Consider the following 23,806-nt stretch of genomic DNA (forward strand, 5'->3'; position numbering starts at 1 on the left):
TTGAGGAGTTAATCACATCATAATGACCTTTAGGGTGTGGCCATCTTGGTCATTTGACCAGGCTCTAATTGTATAAAGCTGCTAAGCAGAAAATTCTGCTTAGATTTTGTTGCTAAACAAAAAATTGGTGGAGCACCAGTTGCAACAATGTAAGCCTGATGTAAATGTGGCTGGTAACCTTTATCTGTTACTCACCACTTTTCTGTGCTTAGTTATTTTTTGTGCTTACAACAGGCTTTATGAAACTGGGCCCTATATACAAAGTCATACTTTGAAACTACGCATTGACCCGTTTGGCACCAGTACCAGCTTAGGTTCCTGCTTATTGTGTCTGTCGGATATTTTGAAAAGGTTCACTATCGGTGCAATTAAAGCTTCAAACAATAAGCAGACTGAGCTTAAGCCCAAGCTAAAGCTGGGTTTGTAAAAGATATACTAGTATTCTCATGTGGTAATAAATTGGTGGAGATCATGGATGGCTGTACCATAGTTAAGCTCCACACTCTAAAGTATTATTGAAAAAGTGAAGAAATGTACTTAATTGGTTCTTTATTGGTGTAAAGATGGTGGAACATTTTGTTTCGAGGGATTGGGTCTTTGGGTTCCCATGCCTCGTCTCACGAGGCGAAACAAAATATGTACCTGATGAAGTATGTGTGTACAGGATGTACGTTTAAAACTCAGATTTTTAGTAGCATGCCAGCATTTAACTTCTTGCTTTGAATGAATGCTTCCTAAAATTAAAAAAAATCTCACTATTCAGGCAGTTCAAAGATTTGTTGACTTTATTGGTACAGAATTGATCCTAACCTTCCTTTGTTCGATTTGCTTTAAATGTAAGGCTGCCTGGGCACATGGTACAGACATCTTATGCACACATGGATCCTCTATTACTGCACAATCCATGAGTACACAAAGAGTTCTTGTACTGGTTTGCCATATGGTGGCTGCATTATGCAGACAGTGTGCTTTATTCATGCATAGAGCTATAATAGCTGTGTGGCAAATTCTGTCACTTTTGCTGAATATCAGTGAACTTCTTTGTGCACAGCCACGATCATGGTTACGTTTGAGTTCATTTTGGTGTTTTTGTATAAACAACAGCTTGAAAACAACTAATCAAGCTATTATTTCGATGTTATTTATATATCAACTGACAGTTCTGCACCAGGAAAACCCGATCGGTTTTGGCATTTGCGAGGATCAGAATGCGTTAGTGAAATTGGCCCCAGGTGTTACTCGGCCAGCCAATCAGCTTGCTTTTTATAAATCCCAGCCAGCCAATCAGCTTGCTGTTTATATGATCCAGTCAGCCAATCAGCTTGCTGTTTATATAATCCAACTAGACAATCAAAACATTGAGTTTTGGTAGTAGGGCCTACTCAAAATACCAGCACTTTTCCAGACTCACTGTTTCCAGAATGTCAAGGGTTGAATTGATATAGCATTTGTTGCCTTGTAATACAAAGCCCCCCCCCCCCCTCTCACCCAGAAAGTGAAATGGTCTGAGATTTATTGATGTTTTCTGAACAGGTGTATAAAGAAGGAGTACTTACTCTGAGCCTCCACTGTGCAAAGGAAGCTGCAAGAAGAAATGCTAAGAAATACATAGAGGTATCTACAGGTCAGGTGTACACAGCTGATAAGGTGGGTCAGACTGTAAGGCAATACAAGTGTTGTTTAGCATCGTGCCTTTTGGAAAAGAAGGAGGAGGGCCTTTTTTCCTTTTTTCCCAATAAAATGGCCTCCTGACACATTGTATAAGACAACAGGCTTGGCTTTTTTTCTTCAAAATTTATTTTTCTGTCTGAAGAAAAAGAGAAAGGAGGCGGCCCCTAAAAAGGAAGCGTGTAGGGACACTTCTTTGTTAAGTGGCAAGGTTATGTCTTATCATTGTAGTAGTGATTGTATTTTTAACTGTTACTAATTTTGTTGATCTGCAAAAGCAAAAGTTTCTTACCATTAAAACATTGGAACATTGACATTTCTATTTACTATGGCTGCTAAAGCATTGAAAGTACAGTGGTTAGCAAATGTTTTATGCATGATCGATGTAGGGTTCAACCAAAATAATGCTTATAAGCAGAAAATATTTGCTAACAATTTTCTGCTAACGAGCAATAAGCAGGATACCAGTTACAAATTGTACATGTGACATTGTAGTTTACCTGGTAACTTTATTCTGGTAAACGTTTTTTTCTGTTCTTAGCTACTTTGTGTTCTTTATGTGCTATAATTAAAATTTTGCCCAGAAGTGCAGCGCTCAGCCGGAGTTCAAAGCCCACCTGTGCTGCTTGTGGATTTCTTTTCATGAGGACTGAAAAAGCACTCGATACATTATCTTCCTCTGTGCTGTACAAAAACACAGAATCCTAGATATGAGGGTCCGTTTCTAGGGCAAAACAATTCAGACTCCATAATTCAAAGTTAACCTGTAAGAAGTTACTAATAATAATAATGTAATGTGTATATGTTGTTATTTAGAAAGCGAGTCATGAAGATTCCAAAACATCACCCTGGACTGGTATAGCTAAATACAAATTGCAAATAGAAGAAGAACTGCCTCGTATTGAAGGGTAAGTGTTTCTAGTCAATGGTCAATGCAGTGCTTTGTCTTGTCTTTTTTTTACTCTGTAAACACTTTGTTGAATGTTTGAATGTTGGCAACCTTTTGGTTGTTTCCTATTCAGATTGAATAAATCATTAACAATTTCCGCACTAACTTTAAATATTTTTGACATTCTTTCTAAAGTAATTCATTCATTTATAGAATTCATTTATTTATTGGCTCAAACTATCTATTTGTGACCCAGGTGGCTCTTGGACATCCAAATGCTATTTCTAGTTACACAAATTCTAAGCAAGCAGAACATTCTATTCATTACAGATATAACAACAAAACATTCCTTTCCTATCTACTTTTTTGCATACAGATTGAATTACATGATTATAAGACCAGCTATTGTGTATGGCATCGGTGATCGGACTGGAGTCAGTAAGTTTGTTTAATATTCAATGTCTTTTTGTTTCACTGGCAATCCATTAAAACAAAATTGGATCAATTTCAAAGTCAAACCATAATTAGCAGTACAAATGCAAGTTCATTAGTTTTATTTATGGGAATTTTACTGACAGTATACCCTTTAGATTGTGAGTTAATTTTAAAAGTTTAAATGAAATTTAAACTCATTATAACAAAAGGTGTCAGGACACTTCGTACCTTTGCCACTTCGTACCTTGGACACTGGTACCTTTTGCAAGGTACATGTACGAAGTGGCTTGGACCCTTCGTACTTTGGACACTTCGTACCTTCTCACAAGACACTTCGTACATTCAGGACTTCTGCATCGTTTCTTGATTTCTGCATTGTTCTACAGGGTCACACCGCTAAAATTAAGTTATGGCTCATTGTCACTAGACTTGAGTCAATTGAAGTTTAGCATCGATTGAGGCGCCGTGCAAATTATCTAACTACCTGTTGACTGATAATGACGAGTATGAAATAAAAACGATTCAAACCCAAATGGTGATTTATTTAATTATTTGTTGACTGATTATTTTGTGCTTTGTGATCAGATGATTACAATGAACTATTCTTGTATGGCGCAAATCACAAACACAGAAAAGTCTCTATGCGCTTTGAGATGAAAACAAAAGATTATTGTGTTGATTACCAAGGAGCCATTTTGAGGATTGCGTGATTAAAAGTGTGAGTTGTAGGGGATATGTTTGCAAACTGGGGACAATCAAAGGTGAACAGAACATTACAACTAACGACCTGTTACAGCTAATTACCTTTTGCCGTCACACCATACCGCAAAAACATCACACCACAAAACATCACAGAGCCAATGGCGCATTTCATGACCCATTGTCAGGCTGCTAAAACAGGAACAGCTCCACTCTGTAAACTTACCGTTACCATGCTGTAAGCACAATACAAACGTCGGAGGATATAAGTTTAGGTAGAGACGCACTCAAGAATTATACCAAAGCCAGTCCTGGTAACTTTCTGCGTGGCAGCAGAAGTAAAAGTGCAATGGGAGCTACATAGCTAAAGAGTTCTTATAAGGAAGCAATGTGTATTGTTTATGGGTAGTGCACATTGTCTAGATCTCATTGATAGGTTGTTAATGTGGTGTCTATTTACAGTGCCAAGACTTATCACAGCAGCAGTCTACAGACAGCTTCAGGAAAAGATGAAGGTAATATCAACAACCAATTACTGCGGTATTTTAGATTTTAAAATTTGCAATATTTCCCTCTGCCTGGGTATAATAATAATAATATCAAAGTCTTATATAGGCGCTGAGTATATACAAACTTTCAGAGAGATAGGTTATTGAAGTGATTCTGAGACCCAAGTATGTGTAATGGGATGAAATTGCAGCCCCCTTTTTTTTGTTACCCCTAGTTTACCTATGTCCTGCTCGGACTAGGGCGAGTCTAGGGGTGGGTGGTTGCCTGGTGGTGTGTGATGAGTGGGTGATTGGTAGCAGGATTTGCAACCAATCAGGGCTATTGAGGAAGGGATGTCTAGGGGTCAGTGACCAAACCCAAGAAAGTGGTTTGACACTTGGCCACTGGACACCGACAGAGGACGGATAGTGTTAGAATTAACCCTCCAAGTTCTTCAATAATTACACTTTGCCTCTGTCGGACATCTACGTTGGATTGCGCCAGCCCAGCTTTATTACCACAATAATTGTATATTCATCCCCTGTCCTGCTCTAGGTGAGTTTGATTTTACTTTTATCTTTCTTGTGAATCTAGTTAGGTTTAAAAGTTAAAGTAAAGATCGGCGTGTCGCTTAACATTTAGTTTTAACAATCACTGCTACTTTCTATTGTGTAAGGATAGTGTTTCAGATTTTGATGATTGAAGTTCTAGAAAAGAAGTTCCTTTTTACAAGCTCTAATTTTGAATTGATAATTGTTGACTTGTTGTTTTCCATGCTCTTTTGAATTTTTGATGCTTAAAAAATGTGAATTGCCAGATTACATTTTGTCTCAGCATTATTTTGCTTTGAACTTGATTTATTTAATGTTGGTTAAGTTTCTGCATTATTCAGTACTTATTTGTTTCATGGTTTAATTTCATTGTCTACTTTGTTCAAGACCAGATACTTTAACTAGAGTCTGTTTTATTCAGTGGTTGATTTATTTGATTACACCTGTTGATTATTAAAACAACTTATTTCTAATAGACCTTTTTGATATGAGTTTGGCAACAGACAAAGACTAGTTTCAGTTTTGAAGTTTCTTTGGTTTTAGTTTTATGCATCTATCTTTCTTTTATTTACTGAAACTATACTGTTCAGTCAGTAATCATTTTTATCATAGTTTTGCTCTATGGTTTCATACATATATCTTTGGTTTTTAACTTCTCGTTTGGTTTTTAATGTTTTGCATTTACTTTTATTTTTACTTCTTTTAAGTTTATCATTGTATATAATTCATTGTAGTCAAAACCAATTCCCATGGTTTTTCATTGTTTATTGTAAACATCCTGGTTTCATGGCACCAATGAGTCATTGTTCCATGAAATGTCTTATACCACACACTATGCAAGGGGTGTAGTTTCCCTTAATTGGCTTTTAAATACCCTGTCCATCATTTTGCCTCAGGCATGCACTGGTCTGGGGAATAGTGTGACCTTTTAGCACCCATACTGCACTGGCTAGTGTAACAGTCCCACACAGCTGTTATTGTTTCACACTTAATTTACTTTCAAGATTAGTGATTTCTGTTAAAGGATTATAAGATTCATTATTAGGTATTTAATTTTAGTGTAGTTTATATTTGTGAATGGCATAGTATTAATTTTAAACTTGGCCACTGGACACCGACAGAGGACGGATAGTGTTAGAATTAACCCTCCAAGTTCTTCAATAATTACACTTTGCCTCTGTCGGACATCTACGTTGGATTGCGCCAGCCCAGCTTTATTACCACAATAATTGTATATTCATCCCCTGTCCTGCTCTAGGCCGAATCCAAATCAAGAGAGCCAGCAGGACAGCGTGTCATCAACTGTAGCCTATTTATCTTCACTGCATTTTCGTCATAACCAGTCGTACCAGAAACAGGAATCCTGTCCCCTGATCAAGGACAAGGACCTGTTTCTGAAGTCCCCATCTCCAAGTTTGTCATCATCTTCACAGCCCAATATCTTCAACTTTGCTGGAAGAACTTTTACATTGTTACACCGGAATCTTCTATTCAAGTTATCGTCCTTCCCAGTCCACCACCAACAGATAGGCCATTCATTTATTTTTGTTTTATATTTCCATTGTATAAAGTTTCATTGTTATTTTCGTTGCATTTATAATATTGTCGAGACCCGCCGGGTTTACTTCTCTCTTTTTGTTTCTGAGATTTTATTAGTATCTCATTCACATTGTTTAAATACAGCGTTTTAAAGTCGCCTCTCCCTTATAGTAGTCGGGATTTGAATAAACCTTTCTTTATATTTTACAACACCACTAAAACAGCGTGTCCCTTGTAAAATTTATTATGTTTCAGCACAGAGTGCGCTAGCCGCACTCAAACCTGTTACATAATTGGGGCCCAATGATTTTTTTCACTTGATTTGTGTTTATTGCTTTTGTGTGCACTTTGTTGTACAGGATTATCTTTTTGAGGCAGTAATGATTATTGATTGCTATTTACAATGTACTTGATATAATGTTCGGTAGTGGACATCATAATGTCCTCTGCTAAGCTGGTCGAGTATTATGCGGTCCTAGTGACCAATATACCTCTGCATGCCACCAAAGAGCAGGTACAGCATTTTTTGTCTGGAGCGGGCGTGGTCCAACATTTGAGTGAGCTGCAGTTCTCGAGAAGCTATGGCAACTACTTGTATTGCCATTACCGCTTTTCGAATACTGCAGCACGCGCTGTCCGCACTTTAGATGATGTACCATTCCTCGATGGCCATCCACGGGTACTGCCATCACTTCTTCAACCTCCACCTCCTGGGACTAACCCTAGTCCAATGGCTACCCTACTCCCCTCTCCTACTGATGTCCTTCAGACAACTTCCGCTATTCCTATTATCCTTCCCCCAACACCATTCCTCAAACAAATTCCTCTCATCCCTCAACCATCTCCTTCCATTCCTTTCTCCCAAACCCCACAATCTCCCCCTGCAATGTCTCCTAAACCGCAAGCATTTTTTGCAGCGCAGCAGCCAGAGCAATTACAGCCTACTGCAGCACCAAAGATGCATCAATCTCTGTTCCATCTCCCCCAACTGATGGTCCAGCCGTCTGACAAGCCAACTCGTTTCAAAGCGTTGTCTTCCAAGACACCTGGTTGGTACTTTGACCACACTTGGCCTTTCAAAGATAAATTTCTGCTTAGTGATGCTGCGAACAGTAAGAACATGCAGATAGCGATGAGTACCCGCTCAATGACATGCAAGATGGATAGTTTTGAGCACCATCTCCAGCTCCTACTGTATGATGTTTGTAGTTGGATTGACCTTCCTTTGGTCAAGAAGGGGCTCAACTTTTTTCCTGGCCCTACTCACTTTGTGGGCGCAGGTAAGCACAACCTTTCCCAGATTGGCATGTTCGAACTAAGGATGCGTGCATTGCTGCAATGTTAGGCATTATTAGTGCAAAATAGAGCAATTTTTTATTTCTTTCTTTGTTGTTTTCTTGGCATTTTACTTGCGCGAATGGACATGCGTAGCGATTGTTTAGACTTATGTCGGGACGACATTCACAAAGCAGGCGCGCGTGTAATGGGATGAAATTGCAGCCCCCTTTTTTTTGTTACCCCTAGTTTACCTATGTCCTGCTCGGACTAGGGCGAGTCTAGGGGTGGGTGGTTGCCTGGTGGTGTGTGATGAGTGGGTGATTGGTAGCAGGATTTGCAACCAATCAGGGCTATTGAGGAAGGGATGTCTAGGGGTCAGTGACCAAACCCAAGAAAGTGGTTTGACACTTGGCCACTGGACACCGACAGAGGACGGATAGTGTTAGAATTAACCCTCCAAGTTCTTCAATAATTACACTTTGCCTCTGTCGGACATCTACGTTGGATTGCGCCAGCCCAGCTTTATTACCACAATAATTGTATATTCATCCCCTGTCCTGCTCTAGGTGAGTTTGATTTTACTTTTATCTTTCTTGTGAATCTAGTTAGGTTTAAAAGTTAAAGTAAAGATCGGCGTGTCGCTTAACATTTAGTTTTAACAATCACTGCTACTTTCTATTGTGTAAGGATAGTGTTTCAGATTTTGATGATTGAAGTTCTAGAAAAGAAGTTCCTTTTTACAAGCTCTAATTTTGAATTGATAATTGTTGACTTGTTGTTTTCCATGCTCTTTTGAATTTTTGATGCTTACAAAATGTGAATTGCCAGATTACATTTTGTCTCAGCATTATTTTGCTTTGAACTTGATTTATTTAATGTTGGTTAAGTTTCTGCATTATTCAGTACTTATTTGTTTCATGGTTTAATTTCATTGTCTACTTTGTTCAAGACCAGATACTTTAACTAGAGTCTGTTTTATTCAGTGGTTGATTTATTTGATTACACCTGTTGATTATTAAAACAACTTATTTCTAATAGACCTTTTTGATATGAGTTTGGCAACAGACAAAGACTAGTTTCAGTTTTGAAGTTTCTTTGGTTTTAGTTTTATGCATCTATCTTTCTTTTATTTACTGAAACTATACTGTTCAGTCAGTAATCATTTTTATCATAGTTTTGCTCTATGGTTTCATACATATATCTTTGGTTTTTAACTTCTCGTTTGGTTTTTAATGTTTTGCATTTACTTTTATTTTTACTTCTTTTAAGTTTATCATTGTATATAATTCATTGTAGTCAAAACCAATTCCCATGGTTTTTCATTGTTTATTGTAAACATCCTGGTTTCATGGCACCAATGAGTCATTGTTCCATGAAATGTCTTATACCACACACTATGCAAGGGGTGTAGTTTCCCTTAATTGGCTTTTAAATACCCTGTCCATCATTTTGCCTCAGGCATGCACTGGTCTGGGGAATAGTGTGACCTTTTAGCACCCATACTGCACTGGCTAGTGTAACAGTCCCACACAGCTGTTATTGTTTCACACTTAATTTACTTTCAAGATTAGTGATTTCTGTTAAAGGATTATAAGATTCATTATTAGGTATTTAATTTTAGTGTAGTTTATATTTGTGAATGGCATAGTATTAATTTTAAACTTGGCCACTGGACACCGACAGAGGACGGATAGTGTTAGAATTAACCCTCCAAGTTCTTCAATAATTACACTTTGCCTCTGTCGGACATCTACGTTGGATTGCGCCAGCCCAGCTTTATTACCACAATAATTGTATATTCATCCCCTGTCCTGCTCTAGGCCGAATCCAAATCAAGAGAGCCAGCAGGACAGCGTGTCATCAACTGTAGCCTATTTATCTTCACTGCATTTTCGTCATAACCAGTCGTACCAGAAACAAGAATCCTGTCCCCTGATCAAGGACAAGGACCTGTTTCTGAAGTCCCCATCTCCAAGTTTGTCATCATCTTCACAGCCCAATATCTTCAACTTTGCTGGAAGAACTTTTACATTGTTACACCGGAATCTTCAATTCAAGTTATCGTCCTTCCCAGTCCACCACCAACAGATAGGCCATTCATTTATTTTTGTTTTATATTTCCATTGTATAAAGTTTCATTGTTATTTTCGTTGCATTTATAATATTGTCGAGACCCGCCGGGTTTACTTCTCTCTTTTTGTTTCTGAGATTTTATTAGTATCTCATTCACATTGTTTAAATACAGCGTTTTAAAGTCGCCTCTCCCTTATAGTAGTCGGGATTTGAATAAACCTTTCTTTATATTTTACAACACCACTAAAACAGCGTGTCCCTTGTAAAATTTATTATGTTTCAGCACAGAGTGCGCTAGCCGCACTCAAACCTGTTACATATGTAGCACTATGCAAGGGTTTACAAGGTGCTACGGTGCATACAGCAGCCTAAGCTAGAAACACCGGGGCGAACCCCTTCTCTTTTCGATAAGTGTACTTATTCTGGGTTCTTTTTACATGCGTTACACAACACATGGGACCACTGGCTTTACGACCCATCCGAAGGACGAAGCCCCTAATTTGGGGTGCAGTTGTCCGCCCCTGCACTAGCCCGGTGGTACAACTATGCAAATTCCAAAGAAAAACATGGTCAAACCTTGAATTTCAATCTACATTTATTTACCAATGCATGGTGGAAAAGACATCAGACCCGTATGCTTTGTCTTTGAAAGGGCATGAGCACCAAGGCATTTTCTGCTTGGTAAAGGGCACTCTATGAGGAAATTGTAAATGTCTACTTTAGCATTTCAAGGGCGCTAAGGCAAAGGCCAGGGGGTAGGAGGCAATCGTCTTTGTTGCCTCCATGAAGTATCAGACCTGAGACATACTAAAGCACCAAAAAAGTTTCTGGAATAAAGAAATGAAAAGTTTGTGTGATATTTTATTAATTTGTGAAGCTTTGCTATTCAGAGATGTGATGTGTTGTAATAATCTTGTGTAAACTGGGCTGAACCTAACTAATAATCTTCTTTGATTCTTCTGTAGTTATTATGGACTCCAGAGTTGAAGATGAACACTATACATGTTGAAGATTTATGCTTGGCAGTGTGGCACTTAATACAATATGGTCAACAGGGTCATGTCTACAATATTGTAGACAAGTCAGATACAAGTAAGTCATATTCTTCTTGTCAGATTTCATTATCCACTGAAAGTGTTGGTAGAACCAACTTTGGAATTGGGAAGAGTATATTTGTTCCCCCGATCTAGTTTTTAACCATGGGAATAAATATTTTGAATTTCTGATTTATAAATATTACTATTTGTTGAGGATATTGTTATCACAATGGAACCATGACTAAACCAAGTAAATACAGAAAACTTCATATTATATCTCTCAAAGTGCACAAGGAATTCCTAGAAAACTTGTGGCACTTTGAATTGACCAAACCATTTGCCCAAAAGCCATGGTCGATATTTGGCCATGGTACATGATGGAATCCCGAACTTAACAATTACAATGTAAAAAAATTGAAGGTCTGGGATTACACAATAAATCCTGCAAAAAGGGAGATTTTGAGCCCAAATTGCAGTATATCCTTTGTCCTTGTTTGTACGGGGAGAACCAAGCATGTACGTAGCACTGTGCACATTACACAATAGAATGTCTGTTGCATGTTGACATGGCACTGCTGTTGATCTTTTTCCAAAAAAAACATTGTTTTGGTGTGTCCACGGCATCTCATGTATATAACTTTAAATTTCTTTTGGGGGTTCAACAAAGAATTGACTGGAATAGGGTTCGAACCAATTACCTCTGGATTAACGTGCTGGCGCTCTACCAACTGAGCTATCTAGCCCTATATTGGCGGTGTCCCTATTTTGTCTATATTTTTGTTCGTGGATGCCAGTCAGAAGCCACACAACCGTTAACTGCCGTGTAGCCAGGGATCACACCCAAATTACGATACAACCTGGGAAGCGGCAGCCAGCGGATCACCTTAAGGGGATGTGACTTTTTGTTTCAGATATCAATATAAACCACAAGGGAAACTGACTGGGTAAATTTTTAAAAATAATTTTTTTGGAGTTGAAATAAGAATCTACCAGTCAATTCTTTGTTCAACCCCCAAAATTAACCCAGAGTTCATTTACAAAATTTACCCAGTCAGTTTTTTCTGGTCGTTAATATTTTGCATTTAAACTCGTCATCCGATATTAACCAGTTAAAGGCACTGGATACCTGTGGTAATTGCCAAAGACCAGTATTTTCACTAGGTGTATCCCAACATATGGATGCATAAAAAATCAAACCTGTGAAAATTTGAGCTCAATTGGTCATCGAAGTTGCAAGAGAATAATGGAAGAAAATAACACCCTTGTGGCACAGCTTTGCGTTTTTTCAGATGCATAATAAAAAGCTTCAGCTGAAGTCTTTTGATATTTGAGTAAGAAATTACCTCTTCCTCAAAAACTATTATACTTCAGAGGGCACCATTTCTCACAATGTTTTATACTATCAACAGCTCTCCATTACTCGTTACCAAGTAAGTTTTTATACTAACAACTATTTTGAGTAATGACCAATAGTGTCCAGTGCCTTTTAAGACGCATCATAAGAATAACCTTTGAGTAAACATCAATGAAGTATTATTCATTTCACGTTGTTCCTAACAGCTCAAGGCTCCATGGCTGAATTGGTTTGCAGAATATTTGACATCAAACATGACTATTTTGGAACAGTCATCTCCAACTTTGCACGGGTAAGTTAACAGAATATTGCATGGCATGATGTCTGGTTACAGCTCTTTATCCTAGGAACATCTGAAATATATCTTATATAATTTCTTGTGCGCCATGTCTGTCAATGATGACACTCCTGGCGCAAAGACAAGAACTCTGCTACATACACAAGGAGAACCACATCCCGGAAGCTATGATTTTATCAAAATGTAGATATAGATAATTCAAAGCTTTCCGAACTAGATGCCCATATTTAGACTCAACTTGTCTCTATTTGTTTTGATTGTAACAGCTGAATATGGCTGAGATTGTAGACGATTCAAATGACAAACATTTTGAGCCATGGACTGAAGCGTGTAATCGTGATGGTTTGCAGTATACCCCATTGAGTCCCTATCTGCACCAGGTATGTACAATAATAATAAATATTTGGTTTTAATATAATGCTTTATATACACCATTTCTCAAAGCGCTTCCAACATTATTACCCTGATCACTGGGATATTTCATTCCTTAAACCATCTCAGCTCCCTGGGGAGTGTGCAGCCTGTGCTGCCAAATATCTAGCGCACTTAAGCTATTAAAATCAAACACAAGAACCATCTCTGCCCTCACAGTTGCCCATTTACCCCTGGGTGGAGAGAAGCAATTATAGTAAAGCTTCTTGCTCAAGGACACAAGTGTCACGACCGGGGTTTGAACCCACACTCGCCTAAACAGAAATGCCAGAGCTTGAATTTGGTTCTCTTATCCGCTCAGCCACGACACCCCAGAAATGAGAAAATAGAATCATCTGCTGCTAACAGGGCCCAATTGCTTGGCTCTGATTTTGCTTACAGATGCAGGGAATTCCACACTTACGTTAAGTTAGCAAGGAATTAGCTTGTTAGCACGTTACTAGGCATTCTTTGCTTACACATCTAGCACAGAACAGAAGAGGAGAATGATAGCGATTATTGCAGATTTCTGGAGGGTTAGCAGAGCCATGAAATTTAGCTCACCAACTAAAAGGGCATGTGCTATAAATACCCCAAAGACCCTTGTAGTCTTAAAATGTTGGGTCATTACCATAAAAAAGTGACTGATATCTAAATGTATTTACAATGTTATGATTCTGATCTACCTAACAGTGATAGGCTCTACTAGCTGTCCGAGACCATTCCATCACAATCATTAAATGACTTGCCAAATCTATAACAATTGGAGACTGAACAAGTGTGAAGACTATTCTGAAGTAATATATATTTGGTTTGCGGTAACACCGTGTGTATATCTACTTGCGAGGTAGATTTTTTTCTGAAAAGAACTGTCCTTTTAAAAAATTTATAATACATGGGTGGAAGGTTGAAAATCAGCCGGGACTACATGTACTACTTTAGCTTAAAGGATCGTTATTACCTGCACTACCGCAGAGTGAGTTCTTAAATGGTCTCAACGTTTCGACTAGCATACTCAAGTCATCGTCAGAAGTTTGACGGAAAATCCGAACAATCTACTCTGCAGTAGTAGAATATATAGCAAGACAGTTCTCAAAAGAACAAATTCTACCTGGCAAGTAGACCCACATATAGTGTTACTGCAAACCTCACCATGCAAAGCCTCAAATCATATATTCTGTAGTAGTAGTAGTCTAGAAGTTACTTTTTATGGTAAAAGTTTATCTTGAGCTCTAAATTGTTGATGACACATAAACACTGTATTGATTTGCTCTGATTTGACCAGGAGCTGTTGTACAACAAACATTTGTACATGGACGGACAGAAACTAGAGACCACTGGCTTCCAATTGACCAAACCACAACTCACTGAGGAATTATTAAGACAGGTAGGTGTTAGACTCGAGACTATCACAAGATGGTTATTGTTCAGACTGTGTTCCTATGGTTACGAATCAAATTGGTAGTTTAACTGGCCAGCTTCTTCCCAAGTAAACTAACCTCGTCAAACTAACTAAACTAAAAAGTCCAGTGCCGATGCATCGTCCTGGTAAAACCGGTCAGTAAAATTGAACGTCTGGTTCGCTGCAAGTCATGATCACATGCACTCGGAAGTGAACTACGACAATGCATATACACTGGTGATGTTCAACTCAGAAATTGTGTCCCTTTGCTTGCGTTATTTTCTTACTTATTGCTGTGCTTTTCTTCAACCATTTTTTACAGGCAAGGTCATGTATTTTGTCACATCTGGTTTAAGGTCACTGGCGTGATACCCTCATTTTGTCAGTTTGTTTAACTATTGTCTCAGTTTGAGTACCATGTCAAATAATTCAAGTGCGAACCATGGTCAGATTTACCCATTGGAATGTTACCTATGTTCTTGGTTAAGTTTTACTCCAATGCGAACTGGAAGTTCTTAATGAGAAGTCCCCTCGATTCACTATGCAAATAAATCTACTTCGCAGTAATAGAAAATAAAGCAATACAAGTTCTACAGAGTAAATGCTCACTTGCTGAGCCTATGCCAGCCAGGCTGACAGAATGATCTAACCTCACCTGTAACTCATCTTTCTTGTCTTGAGAAAATTCTCCATACACTTCAAACCAAATGTTCATAGATACCTCACCATGCAATGGCTCAGATCCTGAATACAAACAATATTGTGAGTGACCTGTTGTACCATTCAAGGCTGTCAATGTTTCTTTTATTATTTCTGCTACAGATGCTGGATGACTATGTAAGCATGGGTCTGTTTCCTAAATCTCTGGCACCATCTTTAAGGTAATATCAGTGGTATTGTTTCCTAAATCACTGGCACCATCTCTAAGGTAATATCAGTGGTATCTGCTTGGAGGATGAGGCAAGGAGCCAGGGGGTGCTATGTGGTTATGATAATTCCTGCTAATATACATGTATGTATACACATTGATCTCTATTATACTTGCTGGAATACAGGGTGATGTATGTATTCAAACTACATACATGTAGGGCGATTGTTGTAAAAGACCAAGAGCCGTATATTGGGAGACTTGCAACAATTTGTGATTAGAAGCCATTTTCTTCCCCAAGAAATGCATGGGCGAATACGGGGTGCTAGACTAGTCTGCCTGTTGGTTTGTGCTGCATCTGGAGACAACATGGCGTCCAGCAACCACATGACCAAAGAAAACTGGTCCCTCCATGTCACAACTTCTCTCAATACACAGCTCCGGAAAGACCAAAGGGCTGTTTTTGTGCTGGATTGACCCTTTGTTTTTAGGGGTTGGGTAAAACATTGCATGTTCATTTTTTAGGTTTTTTTTTTTACATTGTGTAGTCAAAGAGTAAATTTATTTATATGGCTTTGAGTTTGAGTTTAATACCTTGTGATGTTATGATGGGAAATCTAATCAGATTAGAAGATGATATTGACCCAATTTCATAGAACTGCTTTTTCAAACAAAATTGTAAACAGCATTTCTTTGCTAAGCACAACTATTAAGCAGGATACCAGTTACATTTTGTACATTATTCTGGCAAGCACAATCTTGCTGTGCTTAGCCATTTTTTATGTTTAAGCAGCTCTATGAAATTGGGCCATGTTGTCAGCAATGTGGAGGCATGAAAACACGTCAATAACTGAGTCATGTTATCAATACTTAACATCATTGTTAAGGCTTGTCTTTTGTCAAGAATTGTTTTCATAGATCTTTTGTTATCGATGAGCTAAGAAATTATGAAATTGTGACTCCTATATAAGAGAGCTCACTGTTGTATATGACCAAACCCTTTGACTTTAGAAAGATGAAGGGTCGTTGTTTTGCTTTTTCAATGTAATGTGAATGTTAAACAGAACAAAAGTGGCTTACATGTATATAGTTACACTGGTGATTGATGCCTTGCATTATATGCAAATTGTTTCTTGTTATTTTATTGTTAAATTCATTGACAGCCAGTTAATCTATGTAAGTTTTTTTTTTAATGTCTAATGGTGATTTTAATTGTAGCAAAGATTTGCTGATTTTTATTTTCTAGTTTTGAAAATGGTCAAGGACCGGTGAAAGATCAAGATTTCAATGGAGGCTCATCACAGTGAAAATGTGCAACTGTTATAACTAGCTTTTATTCCAATTCTTTGGTGTCTGTGTATGGAGAGATGACTGACTTCCTCAAAATGAAAACATGCTTTTCCATTACTGATACATTATTGGCGACTAGTATTTTAGTTTTGTCATCTTGAAAGCCATCTTCAGAATGATTCGCACCCAAAACAGGCCTACTTCTAGTTATCAAACTAACCCTACATTGCAAAGGAAAACAAAGTTGTTAATGCTTTGTTTGTCATGCCTGACAACGAAGACCCTGCTGAATTTTAAACTAATCTATGTTTTGTTAGAATATGAAAAGCAATGTGCTGTTTTCTGGTGTTTAACAAAAAAATACACTTTTGAAATGGCTGCCAAATAAAAAATATATGATTCTGGGGGAAGAGGTTTATACGTATGGATTGCTTATGGACTCAACTTTAATATGACACCAAAAAGAAGAAAACAAAATAATGCATTATTGGGTGAGCACTGCTCATTTTTGAAAAGGGTATGAAAATTTTGTTGGGCAGTAATTTTGTTGCGCAGTAATTAGCCTTCTAATCTGTGAGAGTTAAGTACTTTGAAGCTTACAAAATTCACTCCAAGATGTCAGCTACTTATTCTTCAGTGAGCAGTGATCACCCAAGCATTCATTATTTTCAGACTTTTTGGTGTCATATGAAAGTTGAATCCATGAGCTATCCATACATATAAACCCTTTCCTCCAGAATTATGTATTTTTTATTTGCCAGGCATTTCAAAAGTGTATAGTTTTTTTTATAGACACACGGTAATGTTTGGATAAGAATGAGTCTTTGCAACTTCTGAAAATATGTTTTTTTCTCTGATATTAAGCTATTTGGAATTAATGGATGCAGACATCCTTCAGAAGCTTAGTGAATATGTGGTGTGTTAAGCTGCCAATCATGAGAAAATAATATTTTAAAAAATTGATAATGTGACGGAATATTCCAAAGTTTTAAAATGATGCCTGCAAGAAAACTAGGTGTGGTGGCATTGCTGTTATGTGTATTTTATGAAAGTGAATGAAATGTTAAAAACAAAATTGTGTGCAATATAAAAACAAAAATTAAATTGTCTAAAAAATGTATGCCCGTGATGCTATTGACTAAAATTCAGTTTTCTTTACAATGTTATAAAAAATATAAACAAGCAACTATAAAAATCATAAAAGGAAAGTTGATGTTTCAAAAACCTCTAATTTGTGTCACCATTACACAGGGTTTGATTACCAGTTGGGCAAAATAGTCTACAAGTAACCGGTAACAGAGGGCAAGTCTTAATCTCAGGTTTTCTTTATTAAATTTGTTAGAATCATTCAATTGCTAAATTTTACTGTTAAATTATTTTCATGTTAAACTGAAGTATTTGAAGGAACAGAATCTCGCACATAAAACTCAATATGTTTGGAAAGAACTTGGTGGTCCCAGGAGATTCAAATATGCTGGAGACTTGCGTAGTCTTAAATCCCTCAACTTCAATCTTACTGTAAGAGTCACTATTTTCCTCTACCCTAAGGAAAGATATTTAAGAATCATTGTGTTTTGTATTATCATGAGATTATAATTTTACTATTTAATAAGATATTATGCAGTTAAAAAAAGCGTCAAGTTTAAATGTCATATTTAAGAAGTGCATTGCTTAAATTGCTAATGATGGATTTGGTCTAAATGTGATCGAAGCTTAGAAATGGATTGAAGTCGGAAAAGAATAAATGTTGCAGACAAATTAGGATTCAAAAAGACAAGGCAAACCAGTAACAAAAGTTTAGACAATGTAACATGCTTAACTCGTCTTTAAAGCACAATAAATACAAACAATTCCCCTTCTCATACATTCCTAGTGTTATTGTAACCAAGGTTAATCATTCAAATAAACTAGCATGTTTATATATTCAAAAAGTTTACATTATATAGTTTTCAATGCATTAAAATAAAAACGCTGGCCAATTTCAACCAAATTTTGCTAATTTTCATTTCCTCACTTTCAAATTCGAACAAATCATTTTAAAAAAATTCTTCCAAACTCGTGATTCCTTTCTTTTGATTGCATTTAAATTATTGTCATGATGCAATTAAGTTTAGTTGATGCGTTCTAACTAGTTTAAACTAATTTTAAAACACATTCTATTAATCTTTAGATAAACTTCTTGATATAGGCTTTAAAGTATCAATTATTTGAATTTGAACTGAACGTTCAACTAATAAACTGAAATGAGTTTATGTTATTATGATTGAATGCTGATTGAAACTTAAAGAGCTTTTTGGTTGAAACTGAAAACATTTATATAAATTAAATAGGTTGTTGGGTCAATTAGAGATGTTCTAATAGGATTAGGAATTGTATACAATTCTGCTTGGGTTAACAGTATACTGTGTTCATTGGCAGTAAACAACCAAATTCAAAATGGTGCTTTTAGGAACAAACTTTCCTGAATAAGCCATTTGCAAGTTAGATTTTAATGTTGTCTGGTACAATGGTAGTGTTTGATCACAAGTTACCAGGTAAATTTGAATTCCTCAGACTATTTAGACAGTTGCTATGTTACATGATTAGGGGCAAGCTTTTGCTTAGTTACGTAAGAGGCGGTGAACACCCATACACGATTCTGAATGGATGTGTATGGTACCAGGGTTTGCTCATCTGGAGGTTGCTATACAAAAGCTTGCCTCGAATCATTTGACATAGCAACTGCTCTATGGTCTGAGCATGGAGGAAAGAAGAGAAGGAGCTCGAACGAAGGGACTTCAAAAGTCGAACCCGTGGTACCGCGGTCGTTTAACGACACCTCGTAATCATCCACATACCTTATACAGACAATGGGCGACCTGGCGTATGTGAGTTTGCGCGTGCGCACTTGGTACTTCACTCAACTATGTATTTGTGTGGATCATTATTATCTACTCTTAAAATATCTTACCAACCATACACTATATGCATTTCATAGAACAACTCACCCGATCCAAGGTAAACTGTTTTTTGTTTTTCTTACATTACATTCCTATTCAGCTTAACCTTGCCTGTAGTCTTACCAGAGTGAACCTGGTAAACATGACATAACTCACTTGGCCATTTTGCGTAGAATCGTTCAATATCCTCCTATCCTATGTCACTTCACACTAACATCCCTCAGTCTGAATCCTTCATTTCCACCAAAGATAGAGAAGAAACCTGACAATAATATTAACTTGCACCTATTTGAAAGAGGTTTGTTTGTTACTAAAACTACTGCAGTTGTAATGTGAAACAAAACACTCCAGCATTCGTAATTTATTGTTATCCCTCCATATTATGCGTGTATCATTCCGACCAAATACAAAACGATGTGATAGGTAGACCTAAATGTTATTGCTATCAAAGCTTTTGGTGCTTGTGCTCTATGCAAATGTAATATTATTAAATACAGTTCAACTGTTTCATATTAAAATATGGCAATTTGTGTTGCAATGTTAATATACCTTTCAGACTACATGACTTGTTTTTCTCTTAAGTTTTATTCATCTCTAAGTACATGTAGACCGCCATCTTTGATGTATTAACAAGGGACATTTTCCCCTGTTTTATAGTTGTGGAATTTTGGAGAGGGTTTATCTTACTTCTCGACTTTTTCAAAAAGATATGACAAAGTAAAACATCTAAATTCATGTTTCATTAAATATCTCCATCACATTTATGTTTTTGACGGGTATGACCTTTTTAGGAGTTTATGGGCAACACTTTGAAGGGTGTTGCCTTTTAAGAGTTATAGGTGGCACTTGAATAATGGACCTTATTAGTTTATGGGTGACATTTTGAAGGGTATGGCCTATTGGCATTATAAAAGTTTAGCGTGCCATTTTGAAGGAAGGGAATCTTAGTTTCCAAAGCATTTTAAAAAATACAATCAAAGGGCCACTATTAAGTGATCTTTTGGATAGTTTCACAATTACACCCCATACACAATATAATGTTTTTATAATGTCTATTTATTTCAGTCTTGATTATAAAAGCAGTTGGAACATTAAAGCTTTAAAAAAAATAATAACAACCTATGATGTAAAAATTAACCTGCATTTCACAATGCAACGTTACTGGACATTTTAAAGAAAGAACTATATGTTGTCATTCAAAACATAATATGAACAGTGTAAAGATATTACTATGGACTTTGTTCCAATTCTGTGATGTAGTTTTTGTCCAAGGCATTTAATTTGCCGAAAGTGGACGAAACATTCCGTTTTTTCCTATTCACAAAAGCCTTCAATAAAATTAATATTCAAATTTATCGCTTTTTTCTAAGGATTTATAATAGGCTAGTTCTACAAGAAGCCACTAACTTTACCATATTCACACTCCACGGCTGGCAGCATACATTTTTATGTTATTGACCCCTTGCACGCGCGTCACAAGCGGTGACTGATGCGACACTCACCATGTTGGTGGTCAAAAGGTTTACGTGAAAACTCCGCGTCGCCTAAAAATGCGCACTTCACTGAATAACACATGTAGACATTGACCACCAAAATGGCGCATCCAAGATTATTCTGATGATGACGTCAGGTGAATTGGGTTAATAGGTTTTTGCCGTGAGTTCCTCATTAATCAGTTATTTTCATGAAACAATGCAGCTCTCAACGTAAAAGGCTGCAACTTTAAACACAGCTTATTAAGAAGAAAAATGACACAAGGGCGTTTGCGTGTGTTTGCGAATGTGTGCAAGGCTGCGATTTACCGTTACGCATGCCGCAAAACGTGCCAAATTTGTATTGCACTTTTGGTCACATTACCCTGACTTATGGACAGCGCGCACACTAACATGAAAACGCAAAGCAAGATATGCGCATTTCAAGCATCCTGCATCTAAAATGACAGAATTATGAGGAATCTATGACATCCAAAATCCACCAAAGACAATTTTATGCTGCCATGGAATGTGATTCCGGTGAAATTGGTGGCTTCATGATGGTAAGATCTGAGTTATGAAACTTTGCAAATTGTTAAAATACTTAAAATATATCCGAGTATATATTTTTAAAAAAATACACATTACACTTACACTTACACTAAAATTTTTTTTAAAAAGCAGATACTACTCTACAAAACGGAGTACAGAGCAATAATCCAATTATAGCCATTCTCAAACATGAAAACAAAAAGACTTTCTTTAAGATAACATAAAGTAGCAATGTCACACAAACTCCTACAAAAGGTCACTAATAAGGAAAACAAAGGCGAGTGGAACTTTTTTCTTTCTTAGATTATCTGTATTTGGCTCAGTCCACAAATGGGGCCTTTTGGTGTGACTTTTTTTATATTAATGGGTGGCAAAAATAAAATGCACATTCATAAATACCTAAGACAGTTTATCCATTCTGATTGGTCGAGAGTGCATCATGTGGGGGTGTTTGAACCGATGATATAACACCAGTTAAAAGTGTTGAAACATGTGCTTATAAGACAGTTTCTTCATTCCTATTGGTCGAGAGCAACGGCTGGAATAGTTGTGCCACATCACGCGATACGCGTGACGCGCACACCAATCTCCTTATAAGGAGTTGTTTACCAGAGGGCCTTACCATTTCATAGCTGGAGGGGGTGTTGTGTTGAAAGAAATCATTGAACAATTATAATTTTTGCCTTGTTTTACTTTTTGACCAAAAAGTGTTGATGTTTTTTGACCGAAAAAGGTAAAATTATCAAGAACCAGGCCCACTAGTTGAAAACCTCTTCACCACACATTGATTCCCTTATTCCAAACCACTCCAGGATGTTTCTTTGCAAAGAGCAAAGCAATTTGCGTGGGGATCTTCTTTGAGATGATTATGTTTGTAACACGGGAATGTTGAACAGACATTTTATACATAAACGGTGAGAAAGGAATATTAGAGGCAGTGGGCACTATTGGTAATTACTCAAACAAATTATTAGCATAAAACCTTACTTGGTAGCGAGTAATGGGGAGCTGTTAATAGTAAACAAACATTGTGAGAAACGGCTGCCTCTGAAGTAACAAAGTTTTTGAGAAAGAAGTAATTTTCCACGAATTTGATTTTGAGACCTCAGAACTAGATTTTGAGGTTTCGGAATCAAGCATCTTAAAGCATACAACTTCATGTTACAAGGGTGTTTTTTCTCTTCCATTATTATCTCACAACTTCGACGACCAATTGAGTTCAAATTTTCACAGGTTTGTTATTTTGTGCATATGTTGAGATACACTATTCTAAGTGAGAAGACTGTTCTTTGACAATTACCAATAGTTTCCATGTCTTTAATATAAAAAGTTTGCCAAAGAAAGTTGTCCCTTACATTGCTGTCCATGTGAGGAATGTTTCCAGGCTAAACCAAGACAACTGTGTAAACTACAGAGAGTTATCTTGAAGATATTAGGTTTGTAACATGGACAGGTATCGATATAATGGTAACATGGATATATCGTCAGGTATATATCGCCAATATGATGATTTATCGTGAAGATTTTTGAGAATTGAATATACCCTTCAGAAGGGGACAACAATGGCTCAATCGCACGCTAAAAAAGTTTAACTGGTATCTGTCAAAATATGTCTGTCCATAATACAGATAACCATAAAAGTGGGCAATGGGCAATTTATTAACTTTTGAGTAAACTAATCTCATGGTTATTCATGTCAGGACTTTCCAGTCAATTCCAATACAAAATGTCTATCCTCATTGCAATCAATGTCTTAAAGACGACAGCATATTTTCTTAAATAACAAGAGATGTTGTATACTGTTTGGTAAGCACACTCAGTATCAGCTGAGATTTGTACAAAACCAAATAAAGGGGAAAGTGTTGCCTTTTTTGTACCCTCCATTTACAGGTATCAAAATTACCTTAGTGTGGACAAACCCCTTTAGTCAAACCCCTTTTACCATCTCTAATATAGACATTGAAGCTTAGACGTTACATTTGTCAAGAAAATTACTTTGACATTTGGTAGGCTTTCTTAACTACTGACCATTCGTTGATTATCAACCTGAAGTTGCTCCTACCAGGTTTGCCTAAATAATCTGGTGTTTGATATTCAACTCTGAAGCGAGACAAATAAATTGGCTTTTCCTGTGTGCTGGCTTTGACCTTCCGATAGATTTGCGAACAATCCTTTTGGTATTTACAGAAGCATGATGTGTAAATGCTTACTCCACTGTCATCCCTTACAAAACAATGGAAATAGTAGTTGTCATCGCCCTTTTGGGGTTTGTTTGTACCTGTTGGATCGAGCATGTGATCATTCCATACTTTTGTATAATCACTGCGTAATGGTTCTTCCTTGCTGATCTCATTGACTTGCTTCAATTTACCAGGGGGTGCTGTAATAACAAAAAGAGTTCAAGAACATGTTCAGTTTTTAAGTTAATTTACCGAGAAAAAAAGTAAAATTTTGCAGGAATGCACAGTGCAGGCTTCATGGTGGTGGTGGTACGGACAAAATCAATCTTTTATATGAGATACACTGTACCACCAATGATAAACTAGACATGTTCATGCGGAG

The 23,806-nt window shown here is 37.0% G+C and overlaps 2 protein-coding genes across 11 annotated transcripts in view; one reads left to right on the plus strand and one right to left on the minus strand.

The window, feature by feature from the left end:
- Positions 1–23,806, plus strand: part of LOC139936968 (4-hydroxy-2-methyl-3-oxo-4-farnesyl-3,4-dihydroquinoline-1-oxide ketoreductase-like) — a 90,065-nt gene that overhangs the window by 21,071 nt on the left and 45,188 nt on the right. Inside the window, exons 6-14 of one of the 2 annotated variants that reach the window (XR_011786041.1) lie at positions 1,534–1,647; positions 2,485–2,576; positions 2,934–2,995; positions 4,154–4,206; positions 10,587–10,713; positions 12,219–12,304; positions 12,577–12,690; positions 14,007–14,108; positions 14,946–16,961. Coding sequence is in view for 1 of the 2 variants with exons in the window: in XM_071931848.1 (XP_071787949.1) it covers positions 1,534–1,647; positions 2,485–2,576; positions 2,934–2,995; positions 4,154–4,206; positions 10,587–10,713; positions 12,219–12,304; positions 12,577–12,690; positions 14,007–14,108; positions 14,946–15,008 (813 nt within the window). In the remaining variant the exon portion in view is untranslated. Of the gene's footprint in view, positions 1–1,533; positions 1,648–2,484; positions 2,577–2,933; positions 2,996–4,153; positions 4,207–10,586; positions 10,714–12,218; positions 12,305–12,576; positions 12,691–14,006; positions 14,109–14,945; positions 19,389–23,806 lie in introns of those variants that run through there. The other variant, XM_071931848.1, reaches the window with a different exon arrangement.
- The window catches only part of LOC139936969 (uncharacterized), a 52,514-nt gene continuing 48,245 nt past the window's right edge, over positions 19,538–23,806 (minus strand). For all 9 annotated transcript variants that reach the window (XM_071931854.1, XM_071931855.1, XM_071931849.1 and 6 more), the window contains one exon: positions 19,538–23,624. In XM_071931854.1, the coding sequence (XP_071787955.1) occupies positions 23,236–23,624 (389 nt within the window). In that variant the 3' untranslated portion in view covers positions 19,538–23,235. The remainder of the gene's footprint in view (positions 23,625–23,806) is intronic.

This window comes from Asterias amurensis, chromosome 5 (assembly GCF_032118995.1).
Source record: "Asterias amurensis chromosome 5, ASM3211899v1".
In the NCBI taxonomy this organism is placed as follows: domain Eukaryota; kingdom Metazoa; phylum Echinodermata; class Asteroidea; order Forcipulatida; family Asteriidae; genus Asterias; species Asterias amurensis.